The following is a 23,412-nucleotide window of genomic DNA, read 5'->3' as shown; positions in this document are numbered from 1 at the left end:
CATACACTAATCTCCATTGAATTCATTTAAATTTAAAGTACATCTATCTTATATAACTGGTGTTTGCCTTTGCTATGCAAGGATCAAGGCTGCCATCTGCTGGGTCAAACTGCAATTCTTAAACAAAAATGAAAAAGTCAAAATAACCTAATAAACTCGTTTTATTGTGGACAAATATAGCTACAACTTAGAAAAAAATATTAACAGTGATTAACTTATTTTTACACTTGCATAATTTATAAAATGTGATAAATCATGTTACACCAACTGTTTTGTTTTTACATTTTTAATACTAACTGGTTGACATTTTTATACCTTGTACTTCAGTTTGACAGCGGTTAATAAATTTTACACCTGCAGGACAAGAGAGCGTTAAAAGAAAATTGGATGCAGATCACCAATTTGTTTTTTACAGTAGTACCAAGTGTAAAAATTAGCTAATAATGTTTTGTATTTATTTTTACATACTGTTCATTCTCCATGCACACGTATGTTCTGGGCCAATTTTGATCCGCACCAAGAATATCCTCATAGTAACTATATCAAATTATGAACTACAAATCTTTTCAGATTGTATTAATAGCCTGTCGAACACACTGCCACTGCCATGAATTGAGGTAGGAACACAAACAGTTCTTGGAACTGTTTCAAACTCCTCCATGAACATCGTTGCATACAAATACGTACATGACTTGGAGTCTTTTACAGTTTCAAGATTCCCCCATAATCCTTCAAAGACCAACAGGTGCATGTTTCTGTGGGAACCTGTGAAAATGTGATGGAAACACAGTTGTTGGGACTTTTTCAAGCTTCCTCCTAAACACTATTACAACTGTCCCATGAAAAATAGACTTAGACTTGCTTTATTGTCATTCTATAAACACACCTGTCACTGCACATATTAGATGAAATTTCGTTACTCTCGCAGCTCCAAACCACACAGAGACGCAGCTGCTCAGCAAACTGTCAATGGTGCTTCTGCAGAAGGTGGTCAGGATGGAAGGGAGTAGGGAGACTCTCTTCATCCAACGTAGAAAGTGGAGGAGGAGTTGTGCCTTTTTCGCCAGGGTGGTGGTAATCAATGGGCTGATCGGTTGAATAATCGATTCAAAAAATATTCTACGGCCCCGAACCGGATAGTGTTTATACGTATTAACGTGACAAATGGCAGACATATTTGTGGAAATAAACATAGAATGAGAGCATCAAACACCTTTAAAATCCTCCATAACAAATAAATTCATGAAAAAGCAATTGATTACTAAAGTACATGAACTATTCCAATGCCCACATTGCTCTTCTCACGAATAATGTTCCATTTGCACTATTTAAGTCTTTTTTTAAATGGTCAAGGATATATTTTAAGAAATTATGAAGTTATATTGTTTTACTCTAATCTGAAGGCTTTTTTTGCCAGATTTTCTATAGGCGATATCACACAAAAATGAGATCCAAACAGGCTATTATTTTCCCGACACACACACACAACAAAAAATATCTGGAAGCCATCACCGAATTTTCTGATTCTGACAGGGTTTGTAATCAGGTTGAAGTGGCCATTCCAAACAGACTCAGCATTTTGACATTGTCATATTTGGGAAATGTTGTAACTTGGGGGAAGGTTAATAAAAGTGTGGGTAAGGTTGTAAAGCTTATATATATATATATATATATATATATATATATATATATATATATATATATAAAATCAAATAAATATACGGTCACTTTTCCCCTATTTATAAACGAAGGACTACTGCATTTGTTGATTTCACGTGATTGCTCTTTCAGGTATTTTAACCCTCGCGAGACGCCGTCCCACTCACGTGACCCAGTCAGCTGACTAGCTAAACACGGCTGTAGCTTAGCAGCACCTACTCACCTCACCTCTCCTCCAGTGAGTCAGGCGACATGGACCACCGTCGCGTGGACCGCGTGGGCCTCCTGTCCCCGCTGGAGGAGTCGAGCGCCGAGATCAGCCGGGACAGCGGCATTGTGTCGCAGAGCGCCAGCAGCCTGTCGATGGTCAGCGACATCCTCAGCAGCGGCACCGTGTCGCAGAGCCCCAGCTTCGGCGCGGTGGCTAACGTCGTCCCGTCGCTCAGTCCGAGCCTTCACGAAGCGGCAGCTGGGGCTGCCGCCGCAACAGCGGCGTCCCAACACGACACGGAACGTCACGACGAGGACCTGGTCCACACCGCCCTCTCGTACTCCTCCTACGTGAGGGCTACAGCGGGAGAAGAGGTAACCGTTTGAAAGAAACAAACACTTGGCGAGCTTTAAAAAAAAAAAAAAAAAGAAAAGTCACTACTAAACTATAGTACATAAGGTAATAGCTTCTTTTTAACTTTCTGTTCTCTGGTATTAACCAAAACAACTCGTGAGTCGTTATAACACGTCACCACAGGAATAAAAGTTAAGCAAATGCGGCGACGTTCGCTAGGTGCAGTTGGTTCTGGTCACGTGACACATTTTCGCGGTTATTTGTTGCTAGGCAGAAGAGAACGACTTCTGCCTAGCAACAAGTGGAACAAGTTCAGCACTATATCTTCTCTTCCAAGGAGTGGCTGTTAAAAATGACTGCAAGAGCACAGCAACATAATGCTCACTGAGGTTAAAAAAAAAGAACCCTAGAGTGTCAGCAAAAGATTTAAAGAAGTATCTGGCACATGCCAATATCTCTGTTGACAAATCGACCATGCGTAAACCATTAAACAAGAATGGGTTCATGGGAGAACACCAAGTAGGAAGCCGTTGCTGTCTCATAAAAACATTGTTGCACCTTTGAAGTGTGCTAAAGAGCGCTATGACGTTCCACAGCATTACTGGCAAAATATTCTGTCTACCGATGAAACCAAAGTTGAATTGTTTGGGTGGAACACACAACGTCATGTGTGGAATAAAAATGGCACAGAACACCAACATAAAAACTTTATACCAACTGTGAAGCATTGTGAAGGGAGCATAATGACATGAACGTGCTTGACTACCTTTCGGGTCTGCACAGCTTGCTATTACCAATGGAAAAATGAATTAACAAGTTTATCACAATATTTTGCTGAAGAACTTGAGGCCATCTGTCCAACAGTCGGAGCTAAAAAGAGGATGGGTGTTGAAACAGGACAATGATCCAAAACACAGAAACAAATCAACAACAGCGGCTTCCGTGGACAAAAATACGTCTTCTGGAGTAGTGCAGTCAAAGTCCTGACTTAAACCCAATTGAGATGCCGTGACATGACCTCTACAAAGCTATTCAAACCAGACATCCCACGAATCTTGCTGAACTGCAACAGTTTTATGAAGAGGAATGGTCCAACATTGTGCACGTCTGATCTGCAACTACAAGAAATGTTTGGTGGAAGCTATTGCTGCCAAAGGAGGGTCAAGCAATTATTAAATCCAATGGTTCACTTGCTTTTTCCTCCCTGTCCTGTGAATGTTTACATGATACGCTCTGTAAAAATATGAAAACCTAATTGAACAAACCACAGTGTCAACCCTCGATGTTAAGTGAAAGCGTGTGATGGCTGAGCACGTGTAGAGATGGCCTCGTTGACTCCTGGGAAGTGAAGACAAAGGCCCTCCTGTGGGTGTGCTTTTGCGTCTTCCTGGACAAAAATTAAAGCCCAATTTATTAAATTTCATCCAAAGCTTGTCTTGTCACTCGTCTGACGCTAAATATTCCTCCTCCAGATTCTGTGCTTGGAGAAAAGCCTGGAGGAAATGCTGACCAGAGTGGATGAGTTTGTCGGCATGCTGGATATGGTAAAGGAGTGGCACTTCGGGTCGGACATTACAGATGGGCCGTTGTATCGTGTCATCTGTGTTTTTGTCCGCAGATTCGGAGCGACACGTCACAAATCGTGAGCGAAAACCTACCTCAAATTCAGCAGAAGTCTGAGGAAATGAGAGAACTTTATAGACGTGTCGACAAATTAGAGGTAAGCGATGGCAGTTGTCGTGTACATCTGTATTTGTGTTCCGCCATGTTGGAGGTTGAGATCGGGAAGATAAGATGGACTTGAAACACAAAAACTAATAGACCGACTCGTTTTTGTTTGGTTGTTTTTTTTTTTCTGTATAACTGTTATAATTTTTCCAATCTCTTTAGACGTGCTACGTTGAAGGGTAAAATGTTGACAGTGTGAAGAAACTTTGGATTCAGTGACAAAGACACGACAGGATGACAAAATGGCCGTCAAAGACAACTACAATGCCTACACGATTAAAACATCTTTTTTGTGAAGACACGCAGAAAAAAAACACTTTCAATTAACGTGGCGTACTTGAGCTAAAACAACCTTGACTTTGCCTAACATTAGCCTTAAGGCTAGATAGCCGTTAGCATGGTGGTACTCAGCAGCATCTGACATTTATGACATGTATGTACGTTTGATAAAATACCACAGCAATGATTGCCCGATATCCAACATAAGATATATATTTTATAATACGCAAAGTACTAAGATTCCAACGTCACAGTACACGTCGTCACTTGTTATCAAAGTTAAGGTAGTGTGTATTGTTGTTGTTTTTTAAAATGGTTAATTTCTTTTACAGTTCCTCAACATCTAAGAAACTTAAAATAACACGACGCAAATCATCTGACTGTTATTGTTTTTACATCTCAAATCTGAAACAATTAATCGACAACTTTTTTGATAATCGATTAGAGACCTTGTTTAACTTACTTTTAACTTTTGTTTTTTTATTTCTGTATATCAATCTCAATACAATGTTCCGGTATTGACGTGTGCTTGCAGGGCTTTGTCAAGATGGTGGGAGCCAATGTCGGCGCCATGGAGATGCAGTTGAGCCAGGCAGAAGGAGATCTGTCCACGCTACCGGGCGCCTTCAAGAAGATTCTCCGCACAATGAGCGTGCCGGGCTTTTTAAACGTGAGGTTTGCTCAGCTGGAAATATTAGCACCATAAAATTAACCCCTGTAGCTTAAAGATGTGCCTTATTCATAATTTGTTGTCCTGATCCCAGGAGTTTTAGGTTCTTGTTTACTGGTCATGAAGTGTCTTTTTCAATTTACCGATTTTAGTTTTTTGCGGGGGAACCAACCCTGAAAACGCTTATTTCTGGTTTAACCCTGCTTATTCAAGAATTTGGGGGACTTTTAAAAAAAAAAAATAAAAAATAATAATAATAATTTCCAATGCAGTTATAATGGGCGTCAATTATCCGCGGAGTTTCGCTATTTGCGGTCCGGCCCAGTCCCTGTCCCCAGCGAATAGCCAGAGTCCACTGTATACCTATAGCTATAGACCACCTTTAGGATAATTTTTTTTGTACATGTTCTGCAGTGTGCGTGTATATATATAATTTGTATTTATATATTTATTTATTTTGACTGTCATAGAAACCAAACACCCCACGAAGAACAGCACCACATCAGCAGCATCAAGAAATCCCCCAAGTGTTCTGCACGGACAACTACATCGTTACATCGCAGCAGACCGAGCAGTGACGCAATGCAGAGGCGTATAGACAACACTAACGTCCTCAGCCAAGCAATAGCTGTCTATCTCTCGCCAGTAATTCACTGGAGGCCGTGAGGTGACACTGAACTGTAGCGACAAACAAATAATAATGTGATTTTATTTTTTAAAAAGTGCCTGAACGGTCTTGTTTTTCTGCTGGTTGTTAGCTTTGTAACAAGCCGGACACATCTTCCAACCCAAGATTTTTTTGTACAGTTTGTTGTTTGTTTAAAAAAATAAATAAAAAGTCTGCATGCTGTTGTAAGTCAGTTTCCAATCAGTCTAGTCAATCACCGCAAGCAATATGGACCAAGTATTAAATGTCTTCCATTTAAAAATACTAACCATATTTCTAGCTTCTTGTTTCTTACTGGCTGTGTATTTGTCATAAAAAAGCACATTGACTTTAACCTAAGTTTGGCTTAATATTGAAACTGTGCCTGACCATTTTTAGCAAGACAAGTGGACCTGATGGGTGAGACGTCACCGTCATTGTTTATCACAATGATCTACATCAATGTCAGATTAATAAAATAAGACGTTGCAGGTTTGTTTTGGTCACATTTTCGACCGTGATTATTAAAGTTTTATATGTTATTGAATGGGCCCTTGTGTGTGTGTGTCGCTTTATCAAGCCTTTACATGTTCGACGCTTAAACAAAAATCTAGAAAGTGAGTTCCCAGTCAATGTAGGCCAATCAGATCGGAGAATCACGGTTGCGCATGCGCAGAAGACCACTAGCTTGCTACGCTGTTGCTATGGCAGCAGCTACATACACGAACGGTTCCTCGAAAGTGAACAAGACCAGAAGCTTCTTTTATGGTCAATTTTGTAATTAATTTACATTGATCACGAGTCGACACCAAACCCGAGAACACGAAAGCGCAATGCATCGTGGGCTATGTAGTTTCTAGTAGTGTGGGCGAGCCAAGAACACATCCGGCCAATCACATCAATTTTTAACACTTTGACCGTTTGTGAGGTGGGACGAATCAGTGGGCATTAAAGCGCGCGTGAACCTCTATACCTATTGCCCATTGGCTGATACGTGTGTGACGTCACAGGTTGAAAGGTGAACGGGAGTCGTCCATTCGTCTCGACACTCCTCGCGTCACGTCAATGCAGGCACGGCCGGCTATCGAATAAAGTAGCTTAAAACTTGTGAGTACCACACTAGTTTGGTAAACCATACTCTTTATTAAGACTTCCTTTATGTAATCGAAATGGGTGTATTTTAGGTGCTAGTTTGTGGCTAAATGGGGGAACGTCAAATGTAAGCTAACTGTATGCATGAGTTAGCTTCTGGTGCTAAGAGTTTGGGCTTGTTTTTAGCGCTGCTTCATGATAATTCCTTAGCTCTATGTCGCGCCTTTTAAGGGACCCAGTGAGGCTAAACAACTCCATCGATCCAGCATCTTCATTGCTGCTTATCCTCAAGAGGGTCGCGGGTGTGCTGGAGCCAATATTATATGCCAGCTGACTTCGGGCGAGGGGCGGGGTACTTACACCCTGGACTGGTCGCCAGCCAATCGACCTGTCACCGATCTAGACAGACAACCATGTCAAATGGGAAATGTCACATCACAGATATTAACAGGATAATACTTAAGATATGTACTCTGAATTAGCCAGTAACATTTGCTGGTTTAATTCCAACACACCACATTGAAATATTATCCTATTGAGGAGTTTGTGAGTTATTCATCCAATAGAAAAAGTGAACCGCAATATAGCGAGGGACGACTGTACAGTGGGACCTTAACTTGGGAATTTTGCAACTTCCGCCCCACTTTACAGGTCTTTTGAGGTACGATCCAACAGTTGGTTGTTTTTTGCTTTGTCTTATGAGGCAAAATTTCTTGTTGCAGGCAAGCTCCAGATAACGCTTTCAAGTGAAGTGGGGGGGAAAAAAAGTAGTGCCACAGTCACCAATGTACTTTCAGCCCTTTATTTAACAGTACAAACAGTCAAAACACAAATACAAAATAAGAACACACGCAAGCAGCTAGCGTGTCATCCTTTTCCAGCCATGCCTATCTTCTGCAACCTCCTCTCTCACGCCAACTGCCTTCATGTCGTCCCTCACTACATCTATCAACCCCGAGCAGCTCCATCCTCATTGTCCTTATACCAATATACTCACTATCTCTCCTCTGGGTGTGTCTGTAACAATCAAAGTCTGCTCTCTCGTACTACTCCAAAGCATCTAATCTCATTTCTAATCCTATCCAACCCGGTCACCCCTAAGGAGAACCGCAACATCTTCATTTCCGCCAGCTCTGCTTCATGTTGTCTCTTCAGTGCCACTGACTGAGCTGTACACATCGTGGCTGGCCTCACTGCTGTACACCCTCCCCTTCATCCTAGCAGAGACTCTCGTCACATAACACAGTCAAAAAGAATAACCGGCCATTTTTCACTAACTAGGCCCCACCCACTTTAACAGCACAACGCACCGGTGCACAATTGTTGATGTGACTTACGGCTTGTCATTTCAACTGGGAGTATGGATTTGATAGTCAAGTAATTTGAGTTAACAAATTAAAATTGTCATAAGCCACGGTAACTGTATAAAAGCAGTAAGCCTACAAACTAGAAAAACATTAGTGGGAAAACAAATGTCTTTGGAGAACTTCCTGCCATACAAGACAAGTGGGCATGGATGAGGGTCTGGGTGAGTGGTGGGCAGAGTCTGGCAATGTTTTTAAGGTGATAAATTTGGAACCGGAATGAAATTTGGATAGCTTGATGTCCAGAATAAAAGTAAGGTTGCAAGCTTCAGGATAAGGGTAGCTTATGTTGTTTTAATGGAGATGTCGCCAACCTTGAGCGGTACCTCAGCAGCCACAACTATGAGCTCTGTTTAATTAGTGTTGAATTTGAGTAGGTTTAATGTCATCCAGGTTCTTGCCTCATGCAGGCAGTTGACTAGTGAAGCTGTCCAAGAACAGAGCTGTGTGGTACACCTTGGTTGACTGGAACCTGACTCTGCGGATGTCAGCATCGCTTTATCCCAAGATTGCATTTATATGGGTTCGTTTGTAGCGCAACTATACAAATAGTATAGTACAGTATTGTCTCGCTTTCAGTTGTTTTGTGTCTTATTTTGTGGAGATAAGCATTTGTTTACGTGCCTCTCTGATTAAGCTGCATTACTAAACTGTGATGATAACTACTTTTTTTTATCAAATCCCCCTCCATTTTGTATTTCCAGGGTGTCAATCATGCAGTGGTGCGACAATGACTATTTTCAAAAAGTTGGCGAAGACTTTGTGCAGTGGTACTACAACCAGTTTGATAACACCAACAGGATGGAACTGGTTAACCTTTATGTGAGTTTGCTCAGTTAATATTGCTTGCAGTGTGTCAGTAGTTAATTGTGTAACTTTATTTATATTTTTTTGTCATTTCTTAGGCTGAAGGTGCTACTCTGACATGGGAAGGAACCCTCTTCAGTGGGAGAGAAGCCATTGCCGGAAAACTGACTGTAAGTATTGCGCGCGTTCTGTCATAGACAAATAAAGTAAAACTACTCTCGACACGTAATTACTCACCCTTTCAAGACAAATACATCATTTAGAAAATGCACAGGAGATTCTTTAGGTAAGATTTTAACAGTCACATAAATGTCAAAACAGGTGAACCACTGTAAGCTACAACTCAAATCAAGCAATAGAACCTAAAGGAAAATTAGTCACCCTTTTGGTGACATTGTTGAAATTTTATGCACTGCACAGGCCAGGCATGTGCACACATAGCCACTAGGTGGTGCTCCAGCGCCTGCCCTTTTGCCCTGGATGGGGAAAAAAAGGGCCCTTTTTGCTGTAGCACTTTTAAAACTCATCCGCTGCCATAGACGGCTTTTGAAGTTAAATATCCCTGGCAGTGAATGAGGTTTAAGTAAATTTAAGTTGAGGTTAATGGTTAGTTCAATAGATTGTGCTTCGTGTACACTCACCTGATGTACATTTGTATTCACAAAGCATAATACTGACCATTTCAGTGTAACTTTATTGTATTATGAACATTTTGAACTTTTATTTTGAGTTGTCTGACATTGTGAAGAAATAACAGCGGCCTCTTTGAAAGATATTACAATAAAAGTTTTTTTTGTTTGTTTGTTTTTTTACTGCATTATTTGTGGGGAGATGTCTGCTTTTGCGTTTGAACTCTTCATGTTAAGATAATTGTGTTTTGAACCACGCAGGGCATGCCGTTCCAGCAAATTAAGCACATTATCACAGACCACGATATCCAGCCCACATTCGACAAAAGCATCCTCGTCATGGTGTTTGGACAGTTAAAGGTAAGCAGCACCCTGTGTATCCTCTAATAGTGCTCAGTCTTTGAAAAGAAAAAAAAACTATTGTAATAGTATAATAGCAGCCCCAAATGTGAATTAAAATAGAATGACAGATGACATAAATTAGAACTGTTGCTGAGTGAACAATAGCATAGTTTAACTGATGCAACTACACTTACTACCTTTTGTTTATTTGGTGAGAGGTGTTTATTTGTCTTAAGTAAACGACCCTTCAATATCAACTTTTAAACAATAGTGTGTATGAAGTGACATCATTACACACGCTAGCTTTTTCTTTTCCACCCATTGTTGGGGTTGGCTTCTCTTTGAGGAATGTGTTTATTTTTCCTCATGTAATTGTTTGATTACCCGACAGGCTGACAACGATTTACCGTTGGCCTTCCACCAAGTGTTCATGCTGAAGCCGCTGAACGGCAACTGGGTGTGCACGAACGACGTGTTCCGCCTGGGTTTACACAACATACCCGTGGAGTCGCAATAGCGGACAAGCCTTCAAACAAGTCCGTCAGTGTTTTCCCCCGCCCACTTGTTCATCCCTTCCTCTTCGTATGTCATGTTATAGTTTTCACGAAGAGTTAACAAAAACAAATTTTTTTTTTCAGACTACTGCAGTCTCGTGTGTGTTCTTTTTTGTTTGTTTGTTGGAATTCTAACTGTATTGTGGTTGAGTAAAATTGGACATTTACGCTGGAGGTCCTCAACCACCAAGATCAAAGAAAAGTTTTACAGATATTTTAGTTTTGGAAAAACTACCAATGTTAGTATATAGTATATATGATTGTACTTAGGACAATCTCTCAAGGTGCAGTTTAACACCTTGTCATAATTTTCTCACTGTTTGTTGTGCATGTAATTGGTCCTTGGTAGAAAAAGTTGAGGACCAGTGATTGACAGAATTCACTGACCATATATATATTCCTTTGGCATAAATGTTCATAAATCAATGTGACCTGTTGCATGTTTAGTCATTTAAATACAAATAATTTAAAAAGGGTATAAATATATAATAAGAGGAAAATAATAAATTTATGCCAAAGTATGTTTTTGTACATTTTAAAAAGATTTTCTTTTTTTCTTTTTTTTTTACCCTGGAAATTGGTCCATTTTACCTGCACTTCCTGAACAGGAGGGTTTAATGAAAATGAAATAGACTTTTGTGTATGATTTTTAAACTTGAAATCGGGTCAATCTGACCCGCAATATAACAGGACAGGTCACTAAGTAAAATAATGTATTGTTTTGCATTGTGTACCACTAAATTGCCTGAATAGTGTTTTGATCATTTTTATCATTTCATTCAGCGACAAGTTTTTAAATGTACATGAAGGGGTCCTTGGTTTTCGACGCAATTCTATTTTTGTAGGTGATGACGTAACCCGAATTTGTACGTACGTCCTAACCGTTGTAAACCGAGGACTCCCTGCATTCAGTAGTGACGCGTTGTAGCGCGCCTAATGTGTTCGGCCGCGACATGCAATGTGACGACTTGCCACCAAGAGGCGCCAGTGTACTCACCACTTGCCTCTGTCAACGGATGTCCCTTTAAATGTCCCAACGGAATAAACAGCAGCAAAAACCTTCTTAAAACTACCCCGTCGACTCCAGGCGGTTGGGATGACACCGACGCCTGGGAGAAGGTGTGAAAACATGGACCGTTTGAGTGACAACCTTCGCGAAGAAACGGTAAGACGATAAACGTTCACAAGTCTTTATTAGCGTCCTATGCTAACGCTAGGTAGCAAGCGGCATACTGTAAGACAAACACCTGCAAATTCCGGTTAAATCTTATAAAAAATGGACTGCAGTGTGCTTAAATAGCAGTTCAATTGTTATCATTTGTTCTTCAAGTCGGCTGAATTGTGTCCGTTCATCCTTTTTGCATTTTTGTCCGGTGGGCGACCGCAGTGTACATATCTAATCATTGTTAATTGCAAAAGTAAACATACTTGGATGAAAATGTTGTAAATCCATTCATTTGTCATTGGTGATTTCAAAAGTAAACATACTTGGATGAAAATGTTGTAAAGCCATTCATTTGTCATAATGACCATAGAAGGTGCCTTTGAGACTTCCCCATTTCACCAAAAAGTGGGGATGCCCCCATTGAACTTTATATTTATTGTATTAAGTAGATGTTATACTGTTTGAAGTATATATGGCGCAAGCTCAAGTAGGCGTTTATTTGAGGAGAGGTATTTATTTTCCTCAATTGAGACCCAACTAACTGCAACAGAAGCGACCAATAACATTGCAACAGTTTGAGTTAACAAAAGCCTGTTTGAACATACACAATTTAGGGGATGTGTTTATTTGGGGAAAGGCATTTATTCCTATGAATTGGATGATGCACAATTAATTCTTCAATGTCCATGTGTCGACAGTAATGTTTATGAACTGAAGTAGTAACACTTCATGTACTTGTTTTTCCTGAAGAGGGAACATTTTTTGGGGAGAGGTGTTTATTTTTCTTAAATGAGAGCTGATTGATTGCAATAGAATTATCAAAACCATACTTTGGAACTGTTTGTGTGTGAACAATAGCCTCTTTGAACTGAAACAATTACATATTCTACCTTAGGGAGGTGTTTATTTGAGAAAAAGGTTAACAGGCCCTGGGCAGAAGGTGTGTATTTGTCTTAGGTGGCTGACACACCTTAATTGAGAAGCTCTGTGTCTTCAATGTCCGCGTGTGAACAATAGCATCAATGGACAGACTGACACTTAGTACCATTTTTTTTATTTTCCTAAAGGGGAAAATAGGACGCATTTATTTGGGATGAGGTGTTTATTTTTAAATTCAGACCTGACAAATTGAAATAGAACAATAGATAACATACTTTGTAGCAGCTTGTGAGTGAACAATAATGTCTTAGAATTGTCAATGTTACACAGAAACGTAATGAAATAGTCTTTTTATTCATAGAATGGCATAAAAGACAACGATGCAGACTGCCAGGAGGATGAGCCTCTGCTCCGAGAGAACCCCCGACGCTTCGTCATCTTCCCCATCCAGTACCCCGAAGTTTGGAAGATGTACAAGCAGGCCCAGGCGTCCTTCTGGACGGTGGAAGAGGTACGTGCGCTTTTTAATACATTTTATCCCACAACTTACTATCGTCAACCGGCATCTTTCAGGTGGATCTCACAAAAGACCTGCCGCACTGGGACCGACTCAAACCCGACGAGAAGCATTTCATCTCGCACGTCCTGGCCTTCTTTGCTGCCAGCGACGGCATCGTGAACGAGAACCTGGTGAGGTTAAGTATAGTGTTGTACTGTGGAGGGATAAACGCCTCCCACGAATACATCCCGTCAGGTTAGGGAATCCTGATTTAGAGAGTCAGGAATGAGCTGAGTCGCTGTGTTGGGAATCATTCAGCTCATTCCTTATCATACGAGAACAAGGCACTTTAAGCGGCCTCACCAGCTGAAAACAATGATTCCTGGGAATCTAATTACTGGTAACGGGTTCTCAAAAAGAACCGATTTTCGATTAGCATCTCTGATTATGATGTTCTATTATTTTAAAATAATATTCGATATGTAAATAAAGTGTTTCTCTGATTGCTGTTGTTCTTATTTATAATTTGGAAAATAGCTTTGGTCCTTTGGGATATCTTGGTATCTTGTGGCGGCCAAGCGTTCATAGCGACGTCATGTTTGGATCCTTCTATGTGGGGTCTTCCTATCTTTGTGAAGCACAGTTCACTTAGAGTTGGATTGTTGGCCCACTAATAGGGGAATATGTGCTGAAAAGGGACGTGGGTGAGAATAAAAAGAGAGGGGGATATTTTGAGGGTAGGCTCGTCATCCACTCCCATTCACGTGAACGTTACGTTCAATGCTCGCACACATTTTGACGACAGTGACAGCAAGCTACACTAGTTCATCTAAAGTTACATTATAAATATAGTTAAGTGTTGTTGTAAAACAAGACATATTTATAGTTTATAGACTATTTGCATGGCTTGGCAGCGGCTGAGACTCACATGTTTAAAACCTGGGAATGCCGTGTTGCCGTTCTGCTGAGCTGACTGGGTGGGCACGTACTTCAATCTGAATTGACGAAACTACCTCACAACATCGAAGGCAATTTCAAATCCTGTCATTTTGCAAGCCTTATGCCGTTTATTGCCTTTTGCATTCAATCGACAAACCGTATAGATCTCAAACGTTCATAATTTTTCAGACTTATTTTGACCTGTGTTATGCATAAAACAGTAGAAAAATGGATTTGATGGCATTATTTATGTAGACGAATGCTAATATACAATGGGAAACTAGACGCACAGGCTAACAATTAGCATATATGTGGCGGTGTTGTTACCCATGAGGCAACAGATATCTGAACATAAAGGTTGCTAGAACACATGCATGCATGCATGCAACAGTACTCAAAGGCATATATTCTTAAACCCACAACTACTAATATTATTGCTGTACTGATGAACCCAGAGGAGATAGGTCTCAATGAACAGTTTATGTTCATTGCAACTGTCATTACCGTATATTTTACTATATATATTATGAAGTGTTTGTCCTCATTAAAATACACATTACAATAATTGTTATTTTTCGGGGGGAAATTAGTCGTATCTCAAATTACCACTGTATAGTGACGTGAATTATTTGATTGTTCTACTGTTGTGTGTGTTGACCCAGGTACAGAGGTTCTGTCAGGAGGTTCAGGTCCCCGAGGTGCGATCCTTCTACAGCTTCCAGATCCTGATGGAGACGGTGCACTCGGAGATGTACAGCATGCTCATCAACACCTACATACGGGACCTGAAGGAAAGGTCCGCTACTCTCGATTCAGTTTTTTCCTCAGTAAAAGAACATCAACGGCTCAACATCCTGTGAGCAACGGTAGCTCGGAAGTAGGAACCATTTTTAGCCGTGCACCTGTTCATATCAGGATGCGTCCTCCAACTTTACCGTTTTGTGGTTGCAGCACCTGGAGCGACTTTCTTAACTCATGCACATGTCAAACAATAAGTGAACCACTATACTGTGATGGAGTCACACACAAAAGCTGAAGAAAAAACAAATCTTAGAGTCACGTGGGATGTCAATTTGGTGGACTTAATCAGCACGGGAATTGCGTTTTCAATGGCTTTTTTGTGACGCCACCACAGAGGCTACTAGTGATGGCAAAGAGGAAAAGTGTCATTATAACCACAGAGCAGGAAGTGGTACCTACGGCAACCATTTTGGGTAAACATCCAATTGTTTACCGTCTGTTGTATTTCCAGGGACTATCTCTTTAACGCCATCCAAACGCTACCGTGCGTGAGGCGCAAGGCCGACTGGGCGCTCCAGTGGATCAACGACAGCCAGTCCACATTTGGTGAGGAAGGACATTCAAGTGCTCATTCAACTCTTGTACTTAAGTAAATGTGGGGGGAAAAAATTAAGACTCTGAAATGTACTTAAGTACAAAAGTGAAAATGATTTTTTACTGGTAACTACATGCAAGACCTGTTTCGATAACTTGGCACTCATGAAATTAATGGGAATTCCATTAATGCATTCCAGACCCACAAAAAACACCAATAAAAATCTTGTAATGCATATTTAATAAGAAAAATGGCACTCTACAGTATTGTATTGTATAAAATAAACAGTATTAACGTAATAGAATACAAAGAATTAAACCGTTTGTGCATCATGATTTCATGCTTCCATCACCATTAACATTGTGCTAAGTGTGTACCTTAGCCACCAGGGGGCAGTATAATCCAGCGACACATAATACACGGAGAGTTTCACAACTGACTCGGTAAACTGCAGTAATATTAGTCATTTTTGGCAGAGGATGAAGAATATATGTTTGAGTATTGTTCAAATATTGATTTTCTGTTATAGCGTTTTGCATAGTGGGTTAGGATTCAGCTAGCGCACTTGCGTTGGTTAGGTGGTTCGGTTAAATACGTGTAATTTTCTTTGTTTTGTGTTTAGTTTGACTGTAAAAACTGAATAACCTTTCTGCTATCTGCTGCTTGTTTGGAAGTTTGCAGCCGCGATGTAGTGCTCCAAAAATGTTTGCTTGCAACTCGAGACAAAAAAAGCAGCCGAGCAACCACTAGCATCTTAAAACAAAAGTCACGTCACTCATAAACTGAGGTTCCACGATACAGATATCTGTTTTCAAAATGCATTGCTTCAGCCCCCTTAAAAACTACTCAGGTCTCCACAAAAATATTTGCTAATATCTGTTAATGGTGTAGGTTCGTAGTCCAAGCCCCCCCCCAAAAAAAAAAAAAAAACCAATCTCCAGCCACCCTAAACATATATGGCTGGCAATTACGGTTTGGGCCAAAATTATTTTCTGTCAGCAAACCGAACCCCCCTCGACAAAATTTTTGAAGGTGGGGGATAAGCCACGCCAAATGTCAAAACCTAGCGACGCCACTGATATTACACAAATCACATTCACCCTGAATACCGCAACCCTCGACAGTACAGTAACAAAGTATTTGTTCTTTCTTACTTCCCACTACTTTTGATGAGTGTGTCTTTTGCGCTCGCAGCCGAGCGACTGGTGGCCTTCGTGGCGGTGGAGGGCATCTTTTTCTCCGGCTCCTTCGCCGCCATCTACTGGTTGAAAAAAAGAGGCCTCATGCCCGGCCTCACCTACTCCAACGAGCTCATCAGCCGCGACGAGGTAAGATGGTTGTTGAAAAGAGACGCCATAACGTCACAGCAAAAATATCTTCTTCTTCTTCTTTAGGGATTGCACTGCAACTTTGCCTGTCTGCTGTACAGTTACCTGTTGAAGAAGCCCTCAGAGGACCGGGTGAAGGACATCATTACCAAGGCCGTTAGCATCGAGCAGGTCGGCTATTTTAAGCGTCTTTTCCCAATGGGCCAGCATACACTAATAAATAATCATCAATAATAACAACGTCTGATTTTGTCATGTCAGGAGTTTTTGACCGAGGCCTTACCGGTGGATCTGATCGGAATTAACTCTTCCCTGATGAAGCAATACATCGAGTTTGTGGCTGACCGCCTCCTCACTGACTTGGGACTAGCCAAGGTAATTCTGACAGATCAATCAAGTCACTGTATGGACCTTTCCATCATGTTTGTACTATCAGGGATGATCGATAGCAGGGGCCACCAACCTTTTGGAAACTGAGCGCTACTTCTTGGGTACGGATTAATGTGAAGGGCGACCAGTTTGATAGACACTTTTGAAATAACACATTTTCTGAACTTGCCTTTAATTGTGTTATTATTATATGATATGATTAATAATTAATGATATTCATTTATGTGAAGACACTGATCATGTTAATGGTTTATAAGATTGAATTGAATAGGTGTCAGGCTACTTCTGGGTAGCAGAAAGTCATTGTCTACTGCTGACCAGAATTAAAAACAATAACCAACAAGTATATTTGGTAAACATTCATGAGCATAAATGTTAATTGAGGTTTTTAAACCTTTTTTATTTGAGGTTTACATGTCTGAGAATCCGTTCGACTTCATGGAGTCCATTTCGCTGGAGGGGAAGACCAATTTCTTCGAGAAGCGAGTGGGAGAGTACCAGAGATTCGGAGTCATGGCCAGCATGACTGACTGCAAGTTCACTCTGGATGCTGATTTCTGAAGTTACGGTGTTGTTTTAAAAATATATATATAAATTTTATTCATGCATTCAGGCTCACAAATACCAAAAAAACCAAACCATCAGCATTTTATAGTACTGTATACAGTCAGTAATACCATTTAGTACATTCATCTACAGGGACTTACATTTCCACCCATTTTAGCAAAACTATAACAAATATGTCATTCTTGTATGACCATCCATCCATTTCCGCTAACCTGTTTTTGGAATGTGTCGCACAAATCCCACGCAATCCCCGTGCTTGTGTGAGATTTCTGCGGGTACTACGTCCAACATGCAAACACCACATAGGAAAGCTGGATGTGGGATTTGCACCTCCAACCGAAGAACTTTCTTTTAAAAAATGGCTTTAGGGTTTTGTACCCGTATAAAGAGTGTATTTTATAGCATCAACAGTCGTGTTTTCATTGTTGATGCAAACTAAAAATCTTCCGTAAAATGGAATCCTTGTCTGTACTTTAATTGACTCTATAACAATTATATTACGACCAAAATATTTTTTAATTATATAAATTATTTTGCAGTATAACATACTGTTGATATAACACTCCCATGTATTGCTACATAAACAGTTATTTAAATATAAAATGTATTTGTATGTTTGTTTGTTTCACAAGCTCTGAGATATTTCCATTAAATAAATCAGGTTCCATGATATTGTGCTTTTTGGATGATGTCTGCTCAGGCACATGGTGTAATTTTTATTTTATTCAAATATTTTGAATTTATGAAATGTTCGTGAAGAAATTCTACCATATAACTACAAATGCAAACTCATATAATTAATGAACTAGTAATTGTTTTTATTAGATCTATAGATAGATATAGATACAAAAAGCATCCTCATTAATAATTACTTTATACATAAAATATAGAAATTTAGGTTTTTTCTCTCTTTCACGTGCTGAGAGACTTTTCAATTAAATGAATCACATTTTGGTTATATATTTGGGTATTTATGTATTTTTGTTAAGAATTTCTTCTTATGAGGAGAAGAAATTAAAATGAATCAACTTAATCTAATACATTATTTGTATAACTATGACTGACCAATTTAAAAATGTATGAAGTGGTATTGTCATTTTAATTCAAAATAAATGTTTTTTTATTGTACAAACGTGGTTACGCTTCGATCAAGGGATTGACGTAAAGTTGTGATTTCTTCATTTTATAGTGTGGTATAATTTATATTTACTGTATCACGTTTTTTCTCCCATTTATTCCAAGCACCTTTTATCAATCTACCCTCCAGTTGGTGGCTGTAATGTACCAAAAAGCTACTTTGCCAACCGCCATTAACCACCACAGAAGAAGAGGGGGGGTGGGGAAAGGAAGGTGACGTCACTCCTCCGTTAGCATGCAGCTGCTAACAGTTAGCAGCTAGCTGTTAGCCGCTTCGGTCATCCAGTTCATTCGTAGCCCAAACATGGCTCGAGGAGACTGGCGAGGCTTTGCGCTGGAAGAAGCCGAGCTCTTTTCCGGGCGCCTGAAGGATCTGCTGTCCTCCGGCCAAGCGTATGTCCGCAGCCATCTGGGCTTAGACCTGGGTCTGGAGCCCGAGCTGTACCCGACCTGGCTCACGCTGACGACGGCCGCCGTCTGCGCTCTGTTCTTGCTGGCAGCCTTCTGGGCCGCCGTCTGCGGCGGGAGGAAGCGGAGCATCCCGGCGGTCACCCCAAGCGGCGGTGTGCCCGTCACCAAGGGCCTTGTGACCAAAACGGTTAAGCCGGAGGTGATGAAGAAAAGAAACGTGAAGAAAGCGGCGGATAAGGTTTGACGTTTTAGTCCTTGTTAACCACTCAGCGTCGGCTAGCTCGTTTAGCTAAATTGAATTAAAGTGATTGATTTGCAACAGTAACGACGACGCCATTTTGTCATAATTCAATAGCCAAGGCTAATCGTTGCGTTAATGACGCGTCACGTTCAAATGAGTTCATTTCCAATATCGAAACTCTCAAGAATTCCTCATACACTGTTATTACATCAACATACAATATCGAGGTACTACTTCGACAAAAATTCGACTTTCAATGACAAGAAAAGGTCAGCAATTAAAGTGAGTATTAATCGTATAAATGTAAAGCTCTCTGTATGACACTGTGCAGTTCAACGCCCCTGCCAACTATAACCACAATATTTTTTAAATTTGAGTTATAATCATTGGAAATGCAGATTTTCGACTTGTTTTTGTTTTTGTCAAGTTTCAACTGAAGACTCAGTCCAACGGACAGCCTGCTGCCGCTGTGATAATGCAACAGGAAGTCAAAGTCCCGAAGCTGTTTGCCAAGCTGCCGCTGCCCATCAAAACTCGGAATGTACGTCCGCCCTCACCGCTTTGGCGGCCTCAAAAATCTGATTTATGCCTTCGTTTGTGTGCTTGTCGAAAGGCGCCCGACGTGCAACCGCCGGCACAGGTGAAAAAAGACAAGCAGAAAAGCAAGAAGAGCGTAAAATCGGCACAGTTTGTGGTCACGCATGACGGGAAAGAACCTGACGAAGGTAAGAACCACCAACATCGTGTGGGTGATCTCAAGTTATGTGGAGTCCAAAATGTTGTTAGTCTGCCGAGCTTTGAGCCATTTTCGCTGCATTTCTCCCCCCAAAATTCAGTTCCTTACCCATTTCTTGATTTCTAGGCACGTGGGAGACCAAAGTCAGTAACCGTGAGAAGAAGCAGCAGCGCCAGAAGGAGAAGTGCCCCGAGACCTGCGGTGGCCCGGAAAGGACGCACGCCGCCAAGAGCCACGTGGAGTCCACCAGCAACGTGAAGAAGAAAAACAGAGTAGCTAACGGTATGTTAGAGGATACCAACATTGCTGTGCGTGTACTCAATGAGGTGGCACGCAACCCCACTTTCAGAATCCCAGCACTCAAGATCAGCCGCGAAAGGGCCATCCTGCCAGGGAGGAGACTGCGTCAACAGCGGAGGGCGGAACGACTTTCCCGCCAAGATCTCGGTAACCCAGATGGGTTCTGCGGAGACGAGCAAGTGGGGTTCCCACTGCCGCACCCGAGCCGAACCCCGGTCCTGCACCCAGAAGTCACAAGGTGGCGCTCAGACATGGGTGGCTAACATGAAATCGGACGTCAACCCGCTCTCTTTGTCCATGCAGCGACTGAACGCGGCGGCGGGTAGGACGGAGGATTGACGCCTCGTCACATTTCCTGTCTTAAGGCCGTACAGCAATCACTCCTGTTCTGTCCATCTTGTCTCCGTCAGAGCCGCTGTCCAAGTCCATGGAGCTGCAGTGGACGAGCCACGCTGACGAACAATGGGGCGGTACAAGTGAGTGTACCAAATATACTGTACGTTTTACTCGCCGTCTTGAAAAATAGCAAGCAAGTCTCGCATGGTCGTTCGGCTGTACCGCGAGCGCAGACCTGAATAAATGTGTGTCCGCCGCAGACGGCGTGGAGCCCGGCTCCGACTGGAATGCCCCCGCGGAGCCCTGGGGCAACTACGAGCAGCCCCAGGAGGCGATGAGGCAACTGAAGGAGCGGCCCCCCGCCAACAAGGTCCGACTCATCGAAGTCTTGATGATGCCATGCAGGCTTTTTAAATCAAGCGCGCACGGAAATAAAATCGGTGGTGCTGTTGTAGGTGATGGAGGATGAGAAGGACAACGAGGATCCAGTAGGGGGTGCCGCAAAGTCCAAGAAGAAGAGGAAAAAGAAAAAGAAAAGCGAAGAGGATGCCCTGTGCCAGGCTCAGGCAAGATGTGTTTTTGGTTATTACGTCGTCATATAAGCTCGTATCTACACAATAGTTGCATATCTGGAAAGTTCTCTTCGGGGTCCTTAATTTAACGTGTGACTCGATAGGGTCTGCTGCATTTGGGTTTTTGACATTTCTTCCTGCTGAATTTTAACGATCACCTTAAGGGGAAAGTCAGTCTTCACCCAAAAAAACTACCAGCCTACAGCTTTGTACTCACTACATGGCCACCAAATGTGGAGACGATCGACAGAAGAGAGTTGGAGAAATGACTTTTTTTTTTTTTTTCGTTTTGATTTTTGACCTTGCTGTGCCCTTGAGCTTAAACCTTCATTTTAAAGTCAATTGTGAAAAGCTGTCAAACCAGAGAAGCAACGTGGTGAATGTAACGTTTCCATACAGATTTGAGTGCTTTGGCAAGGTCAAAAAGTGTACTGTTGGTTAAAACAGTTATTGTCTCTATAAAGCAACACAGTATCTCTTAAATCAATATAGTAGGAGGGAGACTGTTATTGTCACTTTGAATTAATAGAGTAGAGTGAAAAATGTGTTATGGTCTTCTTAAAAGAATACCATACAGTGAAAATGTGTTATGTTACCGTCTCTTTAAATGAATACTGTAGGGCGTAAGGAATATTTTTTAAACAATACAGTATGGCCTAGACTGTGTTATTGTCAGTCTTTTGAAATAAATATAGTAGGGTGAAAAATGGGTTACGGTCTCTTTATGCGAAAAATGTCTGTCTTTTTAAATGAACACAACATGACTTTAAATAATTACAGTAGGGTATTAATGTTTTACTGTCTCTTTAAATGAAAGTGTCATTTTTGACCAATGCTAGGCGGGAAACTTTGTACCCAAATCTGAAGATCTTCCCGCTGCTGCCTCCAAAAAGCCGAGCATATCATCATCCCGGAGTAAGTCCGAATTATTATTTTTATTTTTTTTAAAAACAACTCATAATGAACGAATGAGTGTGTTGAGGCGTCCATTTTGTGTTTGGTAGAGCAACCCGAGCAGAACGCAGCGGCGGCGGCGGCGGCGGCAAAAAAAGACAAGAAAAAGATCAGAAGGGAAACCTAGAAGGCACCTGATGACTCCTTTGCCAACCTTTTTATGCAAATGATTGTGGAATTCGTCATTATGCAATAATGAGCAGCTTCTTTGTGGAATACGTTTTTTATCTAATTATTATTAATAATAAGACGAAGATGATCACTTACGCGGCGATGGGAAGTGATGAAATGTGGCGAGGACGGGGTCCTATGGACTTGAGTCTAATTTGCACTATTTTTGATGCACAGCGGACTTTTTATGAATTTTTATCATTTATTGATATTTAGGTTCCATTTTTTTGCGCTTGTTCAGTTACACTTTTATTGAATGACTTCCCTGCTGTCCTTGTTTAAAAAAAAAAAAAAAAAATGCTCTAGTGAGGGACGGTGTGTTAAGTGGTCAATTTAATTTCATTTGAGAGATATTATACTTCAAACAAATTTTATTTAAAAGCCACTAGCGGAAACTGTAACGTGAATACATTTTTTTCTTTTTTTTTTTTTTCAGAGCCATCAGGGAGAACTGTAAATGTTAAAAAAATAAAACAATGAAATGAAAGTTATCATAAAATAAGAGTAATGTAAACAATTAGATGTAATGTGAAAAATTCAACAAAATGTTCAATTGAAATGAGAAAACAACAATTTAATATAAATCAAGAGCTAGTGTGGGGTGCTGTAATGTAAAAAAAAAAAAAAGGACAAATGCAATTTTAAATTACAACTTTAAAAAATGACAGTAAATAGCCAGTGTGATTGTAAATTAAAAATTAAGATTTGATCAAGAGCTACCATGTCAGTGGAATGTGAAAAAAAATTTGAAATTTAAAATGACAAAATATAGATGAAAGTAATAGCCACTAGGGGACACAGTAATGTGAAAAATGAAGTCACAAGGGGACACTGTAAAGAGATCTTTCGAAGTGAATTTTTACCATTTACTTTAACATAAGTTTGTGCTTAGTGGGATTATCTCATGATGCACCATCAAATATTGACAGAATATATTTATCTGCCATGTTTATCCTGCTCCTAAGTTTGACCCTTTTTTATACTTCTATTACATAAGCATTTTATAACCTTCAAAAGGATGCTCACTCACCCCTGTTGTAAGGACCTTTTTTTTTTTTTTGTTAATTTTTTGTGAATGGAAAGCGTAAGCAACTTTAATTCCAACACGTAAAATAA

The 23,412-nt window shown here is 40.7% G+C and overlaps 4 protein-coding genes across 5 annotated transcripts; all 4 read left to right on the top strand.

Moving 5' to 3' along the window:
- The first annotated feature begins 1,806 nt into the window (after nt 1-1,806).
- On the top strand, nt 1,807-6,098 carry bloc1s4 (biogenesis of lysosomal organelles complex-1, subunit 4, cappuccino). Its single transcript, XM_061760832.1, has 5 exons — nt 1,807-2,244; nt 3,697-3,768; nt 3,843-3,944; nt 4,767-4,901; nt 5,372-6,098. Exons 1-5 carry the CDS (start codon nt 1,912-1,914, stop codon nt 5,477-5,479), a joined length of 750 nt encoding a protein of 249 aa, XP_061616816.1. The 5' UTR covers nt 1,807-1,911; the 3' UTR covers nt 5,480-6,098.
- A 417-nt stretch (nt 6,099-6,515) lies between these two features.
- On the top strand, nt 6,516-10,423 carry LOC133470943 (nuclear transport factor 2-like). Its single transcript, XM_061759917.1, has 5 exons — nt 6,516-6,654; nt 8,708-8,825; nt 8,909-8,980; nt 9,701-9,799; nt 10,173-10,423. Exons 2-5 carry the CDS (start codon nt 8,718-8,720, stop codon nt 10,296-10,298), a joined length of 405 nt encoding a protein of 134 aa, XP_061615901.1. The 5' UTR covers nt 6,516-6,654; nt 8,708-8,717; the 3' UTR covers nt 10,299-10,423.
- A 143-nt stretch (nt 10,424-10,566) lies between these two features.
- On the top strand, nt 10,567-18,110 carry rrm2b (ribonucleotide reductase M2 b). The gene is made up of 9 exons (XM_061759916.1): nt 10,567-11,500; nt 12,741-12,890; nt 12,953-13,069; nt 14,480-14,613; nt 15,070-15,164; nt 16,348-16,481; nt 16,548-16,652; nt 16,743-16,856; nt 17,280-18,110. The coding sequence occupies exons 1-9, from the start codon at nt 11,432-11,434 to the stop codon at nt 17,430-17,432; spliced, it is 1,071 nt and encodes a 356-aa protein (XP_061615900.1). The 5' UTR covers nt 10,567-11,431; the 3' UTR covers nt 17,433-18,110.
- A 697-nt stretch (nt 18,111-18,807) lies between these two features.
- mtdha (metadherin a) lies at nt 18,808-23,412 on the top strand. Of its 2 annotated transcripts, none has more exons than XM_061759913.1 (10): nt 18,808-19,224; nt 19,655-19,768; nt 19,841-19,952; nt 20,090-20,245; nt 20,313-20,585; nt 20,674-20,739; nt 20,860-20,969; nt 21,055-21,165; nt 22,011-22,086; nt 22,176-23,412. In XM_061759913.1, exons 1-10 carry the CDS (start codon nt 18,880-18,882, stop codon nt 22,250-22,252), a joined length of 1,440 nt encoding a protein of 479 aa, XP_061615897.1. In that variant the 5' UTR covers nt 18,808-18,879; the 3' UTR covers nt 22,253-23,412. The 2 variants fall into 2 exon arrangements, with proteins under 2 accessions (XP_061615897.1, XP_061615898.1); XM_061759914.1 differs by lacking the exon at nt 18,808-19,224 and adding an exon at nt 19,231-19,509.

The sequence above is a fragment of the Phyllopteryx taeniolatus genome, chromosome 21, assembly GCF_024500385.1.
Source record: "Phyllopteryx taeniolatus isolate TA_2022b chromosome 21, UOR_Ptae_1.2, whole genome shotgun sequence".
In the NCBI taxonomy this organism is placed as follows: Eukaryota; Metazoa; Chordata; class Actinopteri; order Syngnathiformes; family Syngnathidae; genus Phyllopteryx; species Phyllopteryx taeniolatus.
This window is presented reverse-complemented; position numbering and strand designations above follow the sequence as displayed.